The sequence below is a fragment of the Falco punctatus genome, assembly GCF_963210335.1.
Source record: "Falco punctatus genome assembly, chromosome: 8".
In the NCBI taxonomy this organism is placed as follows: domain Eukaryota; kingdom Metazoa; phylum Chordata; class Aves; order Falconiformes; family Falconidae; genus Falco; species Falco punctatus.
This window is the reverse complement of record NC_137588.1, coordinates 46,100,624-46,118,015: the sequence shown is the minus strand read 5'-3', so window position 1 is coordinate 46,118,015 and position 17,392 is coordinate 46,100,624. Positions and strand designations below refer to the sequence as shown.

Below are 17,392 nucleotides of genomic sequence, written 5' to 3'. Positions count from 1 at the left end.
CTGCAGAATATAATTTAGGAAAACAACAAGATAGGATAGCCTTATCAGTACACTTTGAACATCACGATGGAAGATTTCACTGCAGATAACATTGCCATGCATTTCCGACAAGCTAATTCTAAATGCAAGAAACAACTTACTACGAAAAACAGAATACTTGGTTATTACACTTAGGATGAGTCTTTATCTCTATTACGGAGGATTACAGTGTCACAATTGGAAAACATTTTTTTCATAAGGTTCAGTGCAGAAAAATTTGCTTTAGCATCTAACGGCTCCTTTAAAGCATAGCCGGTCATTCATTATACAAGGTATATAGAAACGCAGGAACTTACCCATTCTTTTGAGTACATTGGAGGTTGCATTCAGTCGTAGTTTTAGACTCAACACGGTGAGTCTGTAAAAGGCTCTAATGTAAGATAGCCTTTGAATAATTTACTGGGTTTAGTGTCCTTTGATATTAGTGCAAAATTGAATTCACGCTGCTCTCCTGGAATATTCCTTTTGAAATCACTGGCTTGATCTCCTCTGACAGGTCTGCAATTTTTAAATCAACTCTTAAGACAAGTTTTCGTCCTCTGTGGCTGCTCAGCTGTTTAATTGAAGCTCACGTTTTCTTTTTCCGCAGCTGTGGCTTCCTTTAGTCCTAACTTGTTGATGGCAGATGGGTGGCTTATTGCTGAGAGAAGCTCCTGTAGTAGCATGAGTGCATTTACTGAAAAGCTTTTCAGGGAAGCGGTACAAGAATGGATTTGCTTATGCGCTGTGACCACACAGGGCTGTATATAGGCTGACGTCACCTGGTGACGTTCCTTTTGTTTGGGTTTTCCAGAAGCTTTGCTGTTTTAAAGCATTGTGGTGCATACTGTGATCGTGTTAAAGACCACTGATGGGGGGGGGGGGGGGGGGGGATGGGGGGGGGAAATCAACGGTAGGAGTCCTTCGTCCCCACGATAGGAGTGGGAAAGACTTGCACCACCCCGCTCCCCCCTCCTGCATCTGTGCTGGCTGTATTCCGCTGGCGTTAAAAGCAGCGCAGAGCTGCGGTTGGAAGTGCCTTAGTGCTGGCTGCTGCCAGTTTTCTGTTAAATATTGCTGCATAAAAGGAACTTTCAGGTGCAGAATGTGCACAGTTTGAATAGAGGGTGCCGGTTAGCACCAGCTTTTCACAGGGGTGAGAGGGCTTTGGCAGCTTAAAGCTACGCCTAACAACTGTGTGTGGCTGTGGTCCCTGCAAAAGTGGTAAAGGGAGAGAGCAGTCATTTGGATGAAGGCGGTGTGTCAGAAAGTACAGCGCCCAGCCAGGGAGCAAAGGACAGGAGCAAATGTTTCAAGCGATGAGAAATTTCTGGAAAAAGCAAAGCTTGCGCTAGGGCACAGGAAAAATTTAATTGGAATCCAGCTTGACAGCATGCAGTTATGAAACTAGAGAATCTTCCCCCCCCCCCCCCCCCCCCCCCTCCTGCCCCCCAGACGGTGGCTTTTGTGCTTGCTTTTTGCTGGGACTGGAGTGCAGAGGGGATGTTGTGAGGTTGGCGTTTACAGTCGGGGCTCGGAGCGTTTTGAGGGCTTCCTTGTGGTCACCGCTTACACTCTGGTGTGTAACCTGCAAAAGGGGGGACACTACTGCCATTAGCATCTCGCTGCTGGGCAGGTCCATAACAATTACCCTGTGTGTTTTAGAGTTGCAGAAATCTGCGTTTGCAGAAACCGTGACCCTGCAGAGCTGCCCACGCGGTTACAGCCAGGCCGGTCTTTGGCTGGAGCAGGCACGCACAGTGAGGAGGAGGCAAATATGCTGTCATGGCTGCTTGTTTTAAAGGTTCATTGCCCTTTTATCTGGAGCAAACTCTTCTCCAGGACAGCTGGTACTGAAAGGTAAATGAATAGACTTGATTTAATTTTTACTTTTTTAGGATTTTTGCATGCATATGCAGGAAGGCCTTCGGCACAGCTGCTCTGGCCTTGACTTGGTGTGGATGGGGGGGTGCTAGCTTCCTGCTCCAGGCAACTTGGATGAGCTTTTCTATTTTCACCTTAACATATAAAGCAGTAATGTAGTAGAAGGCACTTGAAAATGTTTGCTCTGTAGTGGTGAGGTATCAGTTAGGACTTCAAGATATGGGATGAGCTGAGAATAACAAGTTTCCCATGCTGATGGAAGAAGTTGATGAATTGTGTCAAGAAAAGGTTTTAAAATAAAAATGACCATTTACCTTTGTCAGTAAGCTTGGGTTCCTTAGAAGTACTTGTTTTTCTGCCTGCTTCTCCCTTTGCTGTCCCATGGCATAATTGTAATGCTGACTGGTACTTCCTCTCTGTGGTGGGCTGTCCCATCCAGAGCACACTAAAGGGAAGCGCTAAGTAGGAAGTAAAGGGATAGGAAAGGTGAACTCTGAAAACAAACAAAAAGAAAACTTCAAGCCCACCCAAAAAAACCAAAGCAAAACAAAACACCCCAACCGATTAGGAAAGTTACTATCTCTCACGGTAAAACAATTGGGAAATGCTAGATGAATTTCTCAAGTTGTTCTGCCACTGTAAATATTTTCATACTTGCTCTAGAGTGAAAGAAATACATGCAAAGAAATTACATAAACCTGTTTAAAGAGTTTCTTCATGTTTAATGTTCACTGTACAAGAAGTACAGAAGCTGAAATCCAGCCTTAGCTGTCAGTTGCCAGCTGTCTGATGGATCTACCGTGCTGAGGTACCTGTGGTTGCGCTTCTCATAGCAGCTCATCTGGTGCAAAGTCTTGAATTGTTGATTTGAATTTTAATAACATCTAAACACAGCAACGTAACATTTAAAAACAACATTCCAAAGGGTGTAATTAATAAAATGACAATGGTTATAAGGTCAAATGTTACACCTCTCCTGTGCTACGTCATTTGACTATTACCAGGAGGCTGAAATCGGGTATCTTTTCGAAACGTTTTGCTTTTTGCATCAGTATCTGTTGGTAGGTTCCTCCCACATTAAGGTTGTGTTATTTGGCACAGAGTTAAGAGTTAATGTTCAAACACGGTAAGTTGCTTCCTTTCTAAAGCTCTCCGTTCTTTGGCCCGTAACCAAACAAGGGCTATTTAGCACCTTGCCAGCAAGTTCCCTGTTTGGGAAACTGTTAACGCGAACTTTATGGGCGCTTTTCTTAGCGAAACATGTTTTTATGTGCACTTGTCATGAAATAACAGATATTACTGAAAGCAAATGTCTGATTTTCTTAAGTCTGGAACTCTGCAGTAATATTCACATTGTTCCTTGAGAGCTGCCTGGGGTTCAGGGCGTAATAGGCTGGGAGTAAACCCCAGCTGCTGGCAAAACTGATGCAATTGCCTTTCTCCCAATACTGGAAACCCACTTGCATGACGAGGAAAACCATGTACAAGTGCTATCTGGGGACTTCTGCCAGAACGGGTGCTTTGAAGTAACAGCCTGAATAGTCATGTGCAACATGAAGAGGGAAAATGGCATGTCTGCCCCAGGAATAAGCTTGCTAGGACCAAATAACCCTTTTGGGAGCTTCTCCCTTACCCCATGTCCGGAGAAGCAGCAGCAGCAGCAGAACTGGTTTTCCTGCTAAACCCACGTGCTGGAAAAGTAGAATTGCACCCTTAGGCTAGCGTTGTCATTTAGTTAGGCTGACATCTTGTGGAAGCCTTCCTAGTGTATTAAGAACAACAAATAAGCTAATCTTACTTGATGTAGAAGTGGGCTGCGGGACTTTCTTGTGCTGTGGGGTTGGAGGATGGCAAGCCCTGGAGTTGCAGGTGAGGACAGGGCACCTGGGATTTGCAGCCCCATGTGTGGCACCATGCAAACAGACAGCTCACCCTTCTCCCTGAAGAAATGATAGCGTTCATTTTTTGCTGGACGTTAAGCTGTTGAGGATCGCAGGCCTATTTGCTGCTTTTTTTGCTGAAAGATGGTCTTAGTGCTGCATCGGTAAGTCTGTGAGGCAAAGGAGATGAGCAGACGTGTGGCTGTAGCATTTCTGTGCATGTGTGGTCACTTGGATGTGCCACCATGGAGCTGGATTAGCAGTGAGCCTCAAGACACGTCAGGAGAAGGCATGTCCAAGGTGATCAATCCATCATCAACAGATGTGTCCAGCTCTTCAGGCTAGCTGCAGGCTACCTTTGGGAGAGGGTGGTGGGAGGGATGGGGCAGGGCACTGTAGGTTGGGTGTCACTGCCTTCCTAGGAGCGAAAGACACACGTATGCTGTGGCATAGCGTGGTGGCTGTCACCTCCCCTGTCTGGCAGCTCTCTGAACCTGGCACTGGTCCCACATTTTATTTCCCCTTTGTACCAGGATGAGTGCAGGAGCCAGCCTTGCCCTCTCTGTGGGTGCCGAGGGCAGCGTGGGGCCGGCAGCCTGGCGGTGGGGAGGGGGGTTCGGGTGGGAGCAGCGAGGCATGGCAAGCTCTGCAGGAGGGGGCGTGCAGGCATCTTTGTTTTGATGCAAGTCCTTGCTGAACCCTAGGTGATTCCATGCGGCCCTTGTGCTTTGCTGAGCTATGGGCTTGCTGTGGGAGACTTTTCCTGCAGCCCGGCGGTGTGCAGTCCTGCTTCCTCAACCAGCAGACCTGGGATATGAAAGCACTGCTGAAATTGATGTGTGGCATACCTGGCTGCTTACCCTTCCTGGTCTTGACTCAGCAGTACTGTATCTGGCATTTGTTTGCAGCCCTAATGCCATGGTAAGGGAGGGGTGTGGACAGTTAGCCTAACTGCATGTCTACAAAGGATATGTGTCAAGGCAGAAATGAAGCATGTGAGAAACTGAATCTGAGCATTAAATCTCCTGCCTCCCCACGAAGCACGGCTCAGTGGTGGTGCGCTGACATACAACTGCCTTTGCCACTGCTTGCCCAGAGGAAGCTATGCCAAGCATTCATTTTTCACTTGTTAAATCACCGTCATTAGCCACGATGCTGCCTGTTGTACAAGCAGCACAGAAGACAATTCACAGATAACCTGAAGCAAACAGTCTTTTTTAGGTGGCACATCTGGCTCACATCTGGGTGCTGATTTGGGGAGCAGGGATGCTGGGCTCTGCAGGGGTTTGTATGCTGTGAGGGCTGGGGCCGGGTAGGAGGAGGCACAGTTTCTCTCAGTAGCTCTGTGGTCTGAGCTTAACCTAAACTGATGATGAACCATTGAGATGAACAATGAAAGTTTTTGATATTTGGCTCTAAAAACACACCGTTGAGTAACTCACTGTAATATGTATGCTGTTGATCCTAGTGGCTTTAAGACAGCATTCATGCACCACCACCACCCTGCTCTTGTTACCTTTATAAATCAGTTTGGGTTAGATTTTAACATCAGTAGCTGCAGGAAAAGCTTGGTTCAGTTTGGGTATTTTTTTTTTGTTTTGTTTTAATTTAGATGGCAAGCCTACAAAGGGAATGCTTTGTGACAGAGACGGTGATTCCACTTGCCTCCCTGTATACAAATCCCCTTTCTTTGCTTTAAGCCATCAAAATAAACCCTAGTGGGGATCGCTGTGTGAGCTGGAACAGCAAGGATGCGACAGTGACTGCCTGTATTGCTTTTCAAGCAGAATAGCAACGGTAGTGGGAAGAGCAGAGATTACGGGGTGGGTGGGGATGAGTAATTTTTAACACCAATTCAAGTCTCTTTGATAAAGATCTGATTTGATTTAAAGTAAATTTGCTTGGTGGCTAAATATATTGTCCATGATACTGGACACAGCTGTGGTATCATACTGCAAAATGACTGACATGGTCAACATGATCCTATTAAATCTACTGAATCTATTAGCTGCTTACTGACTGCAGAACTTGTGATTCTCCTAGAAGAGTTTTGTGCTGAATATCTAAAAATCCTATTAGTAATATGAATATTCAGGCTTTGCTATTGTGAGTCTTTCTAATCGCATGGATAAAAGAAGCTGATGGCTGGCGTGTGTTGTGCTGCTGGGTTATTAGTTGGCTTCTCAGTGAGAGTTTACACTACAAACAAGGAACAGTTTTTTAATAGCGAGGGTAGTTGGTTACTGGAACAAATTACCCAGAGGTAGTAAACTGTCACTTGGAGCCGTTAAAACATGATCTATTACTTGAGAGAGAGAGACTAGCTCAAATGGGACTTGTTGAGCTGTAGAGTGGAACCGGTGGGTAAAATTCATGGAGCAAGAGGAGTCTGGACAAAGCGACTGTTGTGGTCAAGGGTGATCTTCAAGACTTTTATGTGCCTGGAGGGTTCGTGCAGCCACAGGCTGTAGAACTCTTCATGTACTCCAACGACCACTGTCCTACCAGCTGCCTCCACTTGGCCCAACGGGGCATAGTTACTCCCACAGTTAATGTTTTATGTTTCATTTTATGCAAAAAAGGTCAAGAAGCGTCATACGGGTAAAACTTGACATCCTTGTCTCTGGGCCGGGACCTTGGTTAGAACTGGCTGTGATGATTTAAGATGTTAATAACAACAGAATCTCTGTAGCCACAGAGGTGCAGGCATCCACCGTGTTTGTCCTGTTCAGCCCCACTGCACCAGCACTAACGAAGGAGCCGGATTAGTAGCTATATGCACTAAAATTGTTAAATTACCGCAGCTAAGTTAGCAGGGCATTTTGTGTTGTGACCTTCAGAAGGAAATTCTGTTAATACTTTTGACAAGCTTCTATAGTAGAATTTCTGAATGCCAACAAGGTGGAAACAAACTGGTGCTGCCTTGTTAAAATCTAATGGGTTTAGATTATACAGCTCTTTCCGTGCTAACATGTGGTGTAGCATAATAGGAACAGATCAGCAGTATGAAATCAGTGCTGTTAGGCGCTCACGCGTGCGTGCATGCTTTTCAGGGCATTTTACATAGGACTGGCAGTGGTCTGGTCTCATGAACTGAGTGTCCATTAGTGGAAGCCATCTCCTGGGTTTCCTCTCATCCTAAAGGTGTCTGGCCCTCATGCACCAAGACTGTTCGGGGCTGTGAAGCCAGGGACAGCAAAGTGGAAGCGATGGGTGGACTCGCTTCAAAAGCGTGCTCCTGCTTCGCACTAAAGTGGTAGTGTAGGGGCACCCAGGGAGAAGTAAAATGGCACTTCCTGGAATAGCTGAATGTTTGACTTTCTACATAATACATGAGTATATATCTTGGATCCAAAGATATTCCTGGAAAAAAAAAAAACACGTGTGTGAAGGGGGGGTGCCCTGTGAGGTAGTCACGTTGCAGTAGGTAAACTGGTCTGAAAACATCAGAAAGAGCAAGCGGCTGCAATTGCAGGTTTATGTCTTGGAGCAGGCTTTTTTGTTAGTTGAAGCAGTGCCAATTGGCAGGTTTCAGATTTTGGGGTGCCTTGCCTGCTGTGAGGAGCCAGCTGCCTTCCTTGGGGTGCAGGCAGCACGCACCACCAGCAGCAAACCCGGAGTGGCAGCTTGGAACAAAGCAATCTCAGAGCAAGCTGAACGGGGTCTTCCTAGCCTAACTGTATTTTGGTTTCATATCCACCAAGCATGGATGGGGACAGCAAACCGTTCAATAAATAAGTAGCAGTAATCTCCACTTTATTTAGAGACTTCAGCTTTGATTTTTGAATGTGGAGTGAAGAACAGACCACTGCCAGGTCTGCTGAAGGCTGTGGTGTAGTCGGAACGAGCTCCTGTTTTTAATTTCAGTCACACTTCAGTTATCTTTTGTGATAAGAATCGAATGACTTGATCAGGGAGGTGACAAATCTTCAATAATTGATTAAACTACAATGACATTGCAACATCTTAATTTCCCCTCCTCCCCCCCAGTTTTGTTTAATTTTTATTTCTGCTGTAAAGCCGACTACTTGTTTTAGATTCAGGGCTGCTCATCCAGGTATTTCAAACACGCCTGTCACCTGGAGAATTGATAACTGCCATAGCAGCACTAAAGTGAGGGTGAATGGTTTTTCTTCTCAACAGGGTAATTGTATTGATCGTGGCTTTGAACTTCAGAAATTGTATTGTAGTTGCATGAAGTGTGTTTCAAAACTCTAATATTAAGCTCTATTATACAGAAAAATCTCCCAGCAAAACCAGACCACCACCATTGTTTTATCTGACACTCCCAATTTGATACAAATTAGGATATTTTTGACACAGCCCCTGCTTAAAAAGAGAGAAGCTGCCACTGCTTCTTGGCCCCTTGTCCTGTCTTTAACAACAGGGCTAATGCAAAAGTTGCTGGTTTGAACCTTGGCGAAAGCCAGCTCTCGGCAGGTGGGCCTGGATACTTACTTGAAACATTGGATTTCATGTGTGACAAATGTATTATAAGGATTTTACCTTTAAGGTAATTGATTTTTGGCTCAAGAGCAGTCTTTTGCCTTGGGTGTGAAGGCGTGTGGGGGAGCAGTGTTGCATCGGATGCGCAGCCCTGTGGGCTGTGTGCACTGCTCGGACCTGCAGATTGAAGGCAGCGTGAGATGCTGGCGTGCGGTCCGCTGGCCTTGGGCGATCCCTGTAGCTGAGCCTGTAGAAGGTTGAGGGTTGATGCAGTGCCAGCTGTCGGGCGGTTGACAGAGACGGCAGAAAAGAGAAATCTAAACTTAGAAGTTGAATGTGGTCTCCAGCTGATCAGGAGTAAAAAAGATTGCTAGATTTATGAAACCATTCGTTTCTCCTGAAAGCAAGCCGAAGAGCGCTAAAGGTAAAACCTTAAGGTGTCAGGTGTTACTGGACTGCTCAAACCAGCCAGAGTTTTATCAAGGAGGTGGAGACTTTACCTCTAGTATGTGTAATCACTTCAAAAAATATAAATAAATAAAGAAGCTGACAATGTACTTGAAATGAATAATGCTTTTTTTATTATTATTATTTTTTACTTTGAGACCCTGCATATCTGTTTACTACTTTGTCTCTTGTTTTTCAGGCTGGACGCAAAGAAAGAAGTGATGCACTGAACTCTGCAATTGATAAAATGACCAAGAAGACCAGAGACTTGCGCAGACAAGTAATCAATATATAAAGTTGATACTTGTTGAGACAAATGAGTGCATTTCTGCATGTTTGCCCTCTTGGAGATGTTATCTGTTGATTTGTTTCTAGTGGGCTTGCCTGCATGTGTTTAATAAATTAAAAGCTGGAAACTTCCAGTGCCTGGTTCACAGGGAAGCATGGGGTGGAAATGTAATCCCCCGTTAACTGTGTAATAAAGATGTGGGATTCTTAATCATCCTTGTGGCAAGAGAAATTTTTAAAAAAAAACAGCTCTCACTTATGGATTTTGAACATAATCAGGTACATTTTATAATTCTGATGGTATTCATCTCTGAGAGCCTGTTTTCTTTGTATTTGTGTAATAGAAATCTCTGGTTGGTTTTTAAAGCAATACATTCCTCTTTTCAACTAAGTGTGACTATGGTTCAAGTTTGTTGAAAAATGTTTTTATTCTAGTAGAAAAATTAAAAAGTTAAATCAGCATGTTGTTTAACCAGCTAAACGAAAGCAGCAAAGTTACTCAGACAAAACCAATATGAGCTGCTAAATCAATATTTGTGGCCAAACTGGTGACTTGCACTTACATAACTAAACCATTTTTTTAAGGAGATTTAATTTAAATTGAAGCAAAAAGTGTATAGACAGGACTTAGTGCAGGGGAAGCCTTGGTCGTACAATGGAAGAAGGATCAATGACAAAAGTACTTTAAGCTTTACATGTTAATACAGTAAAAGAAAGCCACTGAAAAATAACTCATTCTTTTATTTTTATTTTAGCTCCGCAAAGCTGTTATGGACCATGTCTCAGACTCTTTTCTGGAAACAAATGTTCCACTTTTAGTATTGATTGAAGCTGCCAAGAATGGAAATGAAAAAGAAGTTAAAGAATATGCCCAGGTTTTCCGTGAACATGCCAACAAATTGATTGAGGTAAGATGGTACAACTTAAAATTAAATTATCACTAGTTCAATTAAGGCGAAACTAGGCAAACCACATTTTTCAATTCTCTTGAAACAAATGGCAAGTTCGGTTAAATTTGCTTTTTAAATCTTGTTTTAATGAATTTCAATACATTAAATTTAATATTTAAATAATTAAAAAGGTAAGCTTGTCAAAAAAGCAGCAGCTACTGTTACATAGCCCGTGTAGGTTCAGATCTTATGTGAACATACACTGTTATCTTTACTTGATCTGTTAATTGGAGATGGTGATACAGAATAAGGCAAACTATGGCATGACTGTCCTGCTGTATAATTTGGCCTATTGTTTGAAGCCCGGAAGTTTTTGCTTTTCAGTAAAATGCCACTGAATATAAACAGGCCTTTTACGTGAAGACCGTTAGAATGAAAGCCTTCTTGTGTGTGTAAAGAACAAACAATGGACAAACAAAAAACTTGCAATAACAGCAAAACTGTTCCCTGCCACCTTTTTCTAATAAAAACCCAAAGGCTCTCGGACTGGTGTTACTGAAGACTAAAGCTAATCTGTGGGAAGATCAGCTTAAATGGGACTGACCTGTGGTAACTAAAATGCATTAAAGGTCATTAGTCTGCTATTAAAGGTAATCGCTTTCACCGGGTAAGTTCATAGCCTGTATTCATGACTACACCTCGGTAACCTTGTCCTCTTGCTATAGTTTTTGCATGAGAGTTTTGTGCTTGTTGATTCTAAATGGCAAGGGATAAACATAGGTGTTGAAGAAACGTGCCACTAGGAATAAACTTCAGAAACCCTCCTGTGTGCTTCAGTGTGCTTTGAGGCATCAGCTGGCTCATGTGCTTAACTTCAGCAGCGACCTGGGAACAGTCAGATACTGGCTGATGTATTTTTGCTCTCTTAGTATCACTGTGTTTGATAATCGAGCCCGTGCGTCTCCTAGGCTCACCAGGAATGCTTTCACACAATTCAACAGATTTAAATTATTGAAGAGTAAGACTTATTGAACATCAGTAAAACTATTTTCTGACTCTTGCTCAGTATATTTTCCTCACTTTTTTCAAAGGCTTAGGGGCTTGGAGTGCAGTGAGCAACTGCCCTGTGGTCTGGGGTGCATCAAGCTAGTCCAGCTCTTCAGAGTGGCTGTCCAAGCAACGAAAAATCTTTAATTCTTTGAAGATATCATTTCTTCACTTTTGCCCTGCTGCATTTCAGCATAAATGCAACCTTCATACAGTTTAAAAGTTATTTTATTCTCAATTTTAAGTAACTAATGTTGTTCAACAAAACAGCAGGCGGAAGGCAGTGCTGCTGTGCCTAGCCTTGGCAGCAGGATACTGCTGTTCCGTGTACAGTGGTGGGAACGGTGTGAAGCAGGTTTTGTCTAAAGTCTCCTTTCTTCATGTTGCAAGCCCAGTTTTATCTAGAAAATGATTTTTAGGGCTTGTTTATGGGAGAACTTGGCTGGCATAACAATAGCAGCGCCTATTCTGCCATAGTTCTGCCACCTCTTCAGTGCATGCCTGGTGTCCGCACACGGAGTTTGTCGGTGTAATTACAAAGGAATAGTTTGTCTGCTTCATCCACGAACTTTCTTCCCACCTTAGCTAGGTGAGCTCTTACTCCCTGCTCCTTCAGAAAACGTATGCTGTCTGAAAAGCAGTGGGTGGCTGTCCTCACTGGCATGTAAGAGTGTTTTTTACTGACCTTACCTTGTGTGCAAAATGCCAAGCTGCAAATGCATTTTACAGAACCTCTGTTTAGCCAAACAGCCTTGTCTTTCAAGAAGGACTATTCCCCTGAAAGTATGCATTCAACAGTACTTCTGACTGGCATCAAAAGGTTCTGCTAAAATGATATGCTGCTGCAACAACTTTTGGAAGGCTTGCTTATTGCTTTTGCTGTCTAAAATGTAACTATAGCTATAGAGTAGCATGATCTAGATGGCTCATAAACCTCTTCCATGAATGCAGATGGATTAATATGTACGCTTAGCTTTGACAGAAGGGGAATAGTACTCCTGCAGAGCCCTTGTCTCGAGGGGATGGAGAGCCACTGTGGAGTCATATGCGATGTCTTCCTTCACAGTAAATTTGACAGGTCAGGGTGGGTTGTACTTATAATGTCTCAGTGTGTCTCTGCCAGAACGGAGAAGGATGTTTGCAAGTTCCCATATGATTCTGCTCTTGGGCAGAAAGCTCGACTGCAGGTATCTGGAGAAACAATAAAAGATTGTGTAAGAGCAGAACAGAAGATGTTCCACTTGGTGAGATAAGTGATTGCTTTTGCTTGTTTTCAGGGGAAGATAAGTGTGCTGGGGAGTTTATCCTAACTACCCTCAGAAATGCTGCTGAGCATCTCAAAACATCAAATGTGACAAAACAGCTGCAGTGCAGAATGGAGCTGTGTTGTATACCACACCGTGATTAACAGGCTCCTGTGTATTAGGTGTAGAAGAGAACGTGTCCTTTCCTTTAATGCTAAGTGATGGGAAGAAGCGTACATGAAAGACCTGCTCTGCACTAGGTAACTTGGAAGATCCCTATTAGAATTAGTGAGAGGTTTTACATCTTAGATTTTAGTACTCCTTTGTCCTGTGACCTGGAGGACTCAGTGCCGCTTTTCTGGTGAACCAGCCACTAGAGGGGACTGCAGTTGAGATATATATATATATATGTGTGTGTGTGTGTGTGTATATATACACACACTAAAAACTGTTGCAGGTGTTGGTGAGACAGGAGGAGTGGCAGTGTTGGTTCTGCATGGGGAGTTCTTGACCTGCAGTGCAGAGGTATTTACAGGCCCTCCAAGTAGCTGTAAAGAGGTGCAAGATTTGGGTAATCTGGTTTTGAAATGTTCCATTCTTGGCAACAGAGCCCTCTCTGCTTTATGGTTCCTAAAGTTCAGGCAGCCACTTTTGACCAAAAGGTGCAATAACCACAAAATTATAGTTTGCCTGCTGGGTCTGTATCTTCTAGAGAAACCATACCAAAGCCGTGTCCAAAAGGGCTTCCATCTGATTTGTTTCTTATGTAGCAAAATACTAACCCCCTTATCCTGCCTTTTGTAAACTGAGTAACTGTAAAATACTAAAATGAGACCTGTCTCAGTTGAACAGTATGTTTCAAAGATAGCTTTCAAAATTGCTCTGTACTAGCAGTCCATTAACTAGTTAGCACTCTGCCTGAATTTTGTTAAAGGAGTTTAATTCTGGAATTGAGAAGTTAATTTAAATACCACACACGAGAATAACGGAAGAGGCAGCATTTCAGGAAACAGTGTAAGAAAAAGTGAAATGCATTTGTGAACTACGAAAGTTGTCTTGATTTGTGGATTGTGAAGTACTTACTTGTGTCCGATGGTTTTCACAATGCTGGATGAAGTAGCCTTGGCTCTCCAACCTGTAATTTGCTCTTGAGGAAGGAAAGCTTGCCATCCTTAGATTTAATGTTCCTCCCTAGAAGAAACTAGACTGTCCTGCAACTTGGTGCTCATTTGTAATGATGTCACTTAGCACCATGCTGACTTCTTGTTCATGCCAGTCTCTGAAGTGTGCTTCTGCGCAACTTGCCTTTGTGCTGCTCCCTGTAGTTATTGCAGTGGCGCTCCTGGCTATTTGCTGAAAAGTGAAAAAGCCATCAATGCTAAGAAACTTCCGCTGCAGTATTGAATGCTTTAGAAAAATAAAAATGAGGTTTGTCAATCTGTCACTGTTTATACTGCATGGTTTTAATGGAAGGGTTTTTTCAGACCCGAAGAAATTAGGTACTTAAAAGGTAGATAAGCACAGGGGCCAGGTTAAAGTCTTCCAGGAGCTGTTGTCTTGCTGAAGAGTATTTTGGGAAGGGCGAGTTTGTAATTCCTTAAAACCAGCAATTAATCTTAACCTTATTCTGGAATCCAGTACCCCTGTGTCAAATGTTTTTTCTGAACTTAAATTTTACTTTTAAGTCTCTTTCTCAGAGAAACTTTGGTAAGATCAGGGAGGTAAAAAAATCTCGATGATGTTTCATAAACATCATTTTTTTTCCCCAATTGCTTTAATTTATATGAAAATACTGATCTGTGCCTTTTTTTAATGGACTGGGTTGTATCTTGCATATGGAGAGATGATTTTCTCATCTTCAGTGAAAACCCACGAACAGATGCAGACTGCAAATTTATTTGCTTGGAAAGAATCACATTTGGGCACTTGTGACTCCATAAGCTATCTGTAGCCACTCACGCTGACATTTTTGCCTTCTGTTGCCCTAACTGTCTAGCCCTATGTCCTAGAGTAATTCTTCAGACTTCAGTCTAAAAATGCCACTCTCCAAAAGCCCAAAGCCTTGCACATTTGCAACACTTTTATTGCAGTTGATCCTGGTTTCCCCATCCTTGCAGCCTAAATATTCTTCAAAGAGTCTTAACAGCTGCAAGATTTTTACATGTGAAAGGCTTTTAAAAAACCTGAAATGGGTAAAACATAGCTTGGCTTTAAAATAATAGCTAGCTTTTGGACTTCGGACACAGCAAATGCTTTGAAAAAATTGAGGCTTGCCTAGCCCCTGGGCACAGCTAGTTACTTTTGTTATAAAGGTATGCACTTCGTGTTTGTGCATCTCACATATTTATTTAAAACAAAGGATGGATTGAAGTGTCTAGCAGATCTAGAAATATATCTGGTCTCACAAGATTATCCTTTGTGTCTTAGTCACCTGATTTCCAAAGTTTGTATATACAAAGTTTATAAAACTAGCATCTTTGGTGGTGGGAGTGGACTGTCTTTGCTTATTCTTTAAATATTCTTTCTTCATGCTTGCCATCAAAGGTATGTATCAGTACTGAAAGACAGAGGTGATGTATCTTGGATGAAAAGTGCAGACAAGCATAGCACTTGACACCTAAATCAAATACTGACTTGGAATGTTTTTCTGAACTTTGGGTATATTAATCTCTCAAAACTTGGCATTTTCTGGGCTGGGGTCATTATTAGTCATTACTGTGGTAGCTGTGCACCTATTTTTCCTGCTCAGTAAGCTAATTTACTGGGGGGGGGGGGGGAAATCTGCAAACTCAAGTTTGTCTTTTACTTGCTTTTATTTTTCAAGGTAATTGTGTATTACAAGGGAAATGTCCTTGCACTATGATGTGGAGGAGAGGCAGAGTTAGTCCAACTGGAGACAAATTTCCCATTTTAGGATGGAGAGCAAAATGTCTTCCAAATAACAAGAACGTTTTTTGCAATTTGTCTATAGATAACCTTGGCAGCAGTATAAAACAAATGTCTTCACTAAATGACCACTAAAGCTCTAATGTGCCTTCTAAAGTCTGACATTCTTCAAGAACTGATGCACTTTCCTTGTAAGTTCATTTTATTAGTCAACTGATTAATAAATAAATTAAATTCTACTCATAGAAGATGCTTTCCTTGCATTCACAGTCAGTAAAGTAGGAAAGCCTCAGCAGAAGTAGTTCTTCCATTTTCAGACAAAACTGGATGTACAAATTTAATGCATCATACATAAGTAAAGGCAAGTGACCTTTTAATAGGATAACTCTTATTCTTGTAAGGTTATTTTTTTTGAGACCAATCTAATGCTACACCAACTTATGTACAAAGGGGTTTGAAGAACACTGGTAGAGATTAAAAATCATGTTAGAAGAGGACAGGGTAATCTTTCCATCCAGATTTCATTGTAAATATACATGGGAGAAGCAAGGTGATCAGTAATCTGACAGCGAAACTGATGGGATAGATGAAGTGATAGAAGATTAATTCAAACCCTTGCATATTTGGACAGCAATTGAGGTGTTTGGGGATGTTCTTGGTCTTCAAACACTTGGGCCAAGGGGGATATGAAGGGTGTAGAAGTTGGAGGTGAATGAGGTTAGGGTTTGGAAAACTATGTTAATGTGCTTTTACCCCACTAGCAACAGCCCTGTATTTACTCTGTTCTTTTTTTCCTTTGGAAACAGATAGAAGCATTTGGGGAAGGGGAAATCTGTAGAAGAGGCTGGGAAGTATAAGCGCACTTGATTATGGGTGCTGTTGACATGATGTCTTCAGAAGTAGATTGAAAAAAAACAACAAACCCAACAGAGTCCTGGCCTATTTTATTTTCCAGATATTTCTGTCTTAATTCCAAACAGCATTTTTAAGTAGCTTTTTGGGTACAGCTTTTATAGATGTGGCACAAAATGTTTTAATTCTTGTTATATTACTAAAAGCCTCAATGCATGTCTGGATTTTCATCATCTTAGTCATTTGCAATATTGGAATATTAGTCATGTAGTGTCATCAACGAGTTGACTGAAGTGTATAGTAAGTTCCTCTTACTATTTTATTGCTTTCTTCAAGAGCATAATGTACTTATTACCATTAAACTTGCCATGAACAGTTGTCTGAATCACCAAAACCTGGTTTAAACAACTAATAATAGACACCAAATTGGAAGCCTTTAGTAGGATCATAATGCAGCATGCTCTGAGTGATAAGCAAAATGAGATAGGAAAGAATTATAATTTCATAGAATCATAGCATGATTTGGGTCAGAAGGGACCTTGAAGATACCTAGTTCCAACCCCCCTGCCACGAGCAGGGACACCTACCAGCCCAGGTTGCTCAGAGCCCCAGTCCGTCTGACTTTGAGCACTGCCAGGGATGAGGCACCCACAGCTGCTCTGGGCAGGCTGTGCCAGTGCCTCACCGCCCTCTTAGTGAAGAATTTCTTCCTAATACCTAATCTAAATCTCCTCTCTTTCAGTTTAAAGCCATTCCCCCTTGTCCTGTCACCACATGCCCTTATAAAAAGCCCCTCTCCAGCTTTCCTGTTGGCCCCTTCAGGCTGCTATAAGGTCTCCCTGGAGCCTCCTCTTCTCCAGGCTGAACAACCCCAACTCTCTCAGCCTGTCTTCATTTCTATTTTGATAAACATAGAGGCTTTTTTGGTTAAGGATAATTATTCAGGTACTGTCCAAATACCACTACTAGAAACGCTTTTATTTTAAAGAAAAGCATTTGTGTTGCTAAGAAGCATCTAAGGAATTTGCTTTGAAAGTTTTAGCTTAAGATAAGATCTACATTACATACCAGTGGTGTGATTTCTGTCATGGTAGTTCAGATTGACTTGTGTAACTAATGTGTTTTGTGCTTATAACATTTTATCACTTTAGCTTGTTTGTCTGAGGAAGGAATAGTTCCTGTGCCAATAGTTACATCTGCTGCTACAGCTGCATCGGAGGGGCACGGTGCCCACGTAGCACACTGGTATTCCTTTACCAGCTCTGCTCTGTCAGGTCTATGGAAAGGATAATCTGCCAGTCTGAAATAGAGGTATTCCTGTACTGCCAGCACTTTACTACTGTGGATATGCTTTATGCTATAGATGTGTTAGTTCTCTTCAAACACCTCGTCCCCTTCTTTGACTGGAAAGCTTTCCTGTTGGCAAGAGAGAAGTGCTTTTCCCTTCTGTGTTTGCTGCTTAGTAAATGGAGCCCAGTTTGGTTTGTCATGAGGCACAAACTCTGGGTTT

General features: G+C 42.5%; 2 protein-coding genes across 3 annotated transcripts in view; one reads left to right on the top strand and one right to left on the bottom strand.

Annotated features, from left to right (window-relative positions):
* LRRTM2 (leucine rich repeat transmembrane neuronal 2) overlaps window positions 1-1,454 on the bottom strand; it is a 30,683-nt gene extending 29,229 nt beyond the window's left edge. For both annotated transcript variants that reach the window (XM_080398311.1, XM_080398312.1), the window contains exon 1: window positions 336-1,454. In XM_080398311.1, coding sequence (XP_080254437.1) covers window positions 336-339 — 4 coding nt within the window. In that variant the 5' untranslated portion in view covers window positions 340-1,454. The remainder of the gene's footprint in view (window positions 1-335) is intronic.
* CTNNA1 (catenin alpha 1) overlaps window positions 1-17,392 on the top strand; it is a 122,832-nt gene that overhangs the window by 61,598 nt on the left and 43,842 nt on the right. The window contains exons 8-9 of the mRNA XM_080398305.1: window positions 8,875-8,955; window positions 9,719-9,871. Coding sequence (XP_080254431.1) covers window positions 8,875-8,955; window positions 9,719-9,871 — 234 coding nt within the window. The remainder of the gene's footprint in view (window positions 1-8,874; window positions 8,956-9,718; window positions 9,872-17,392) is intronic.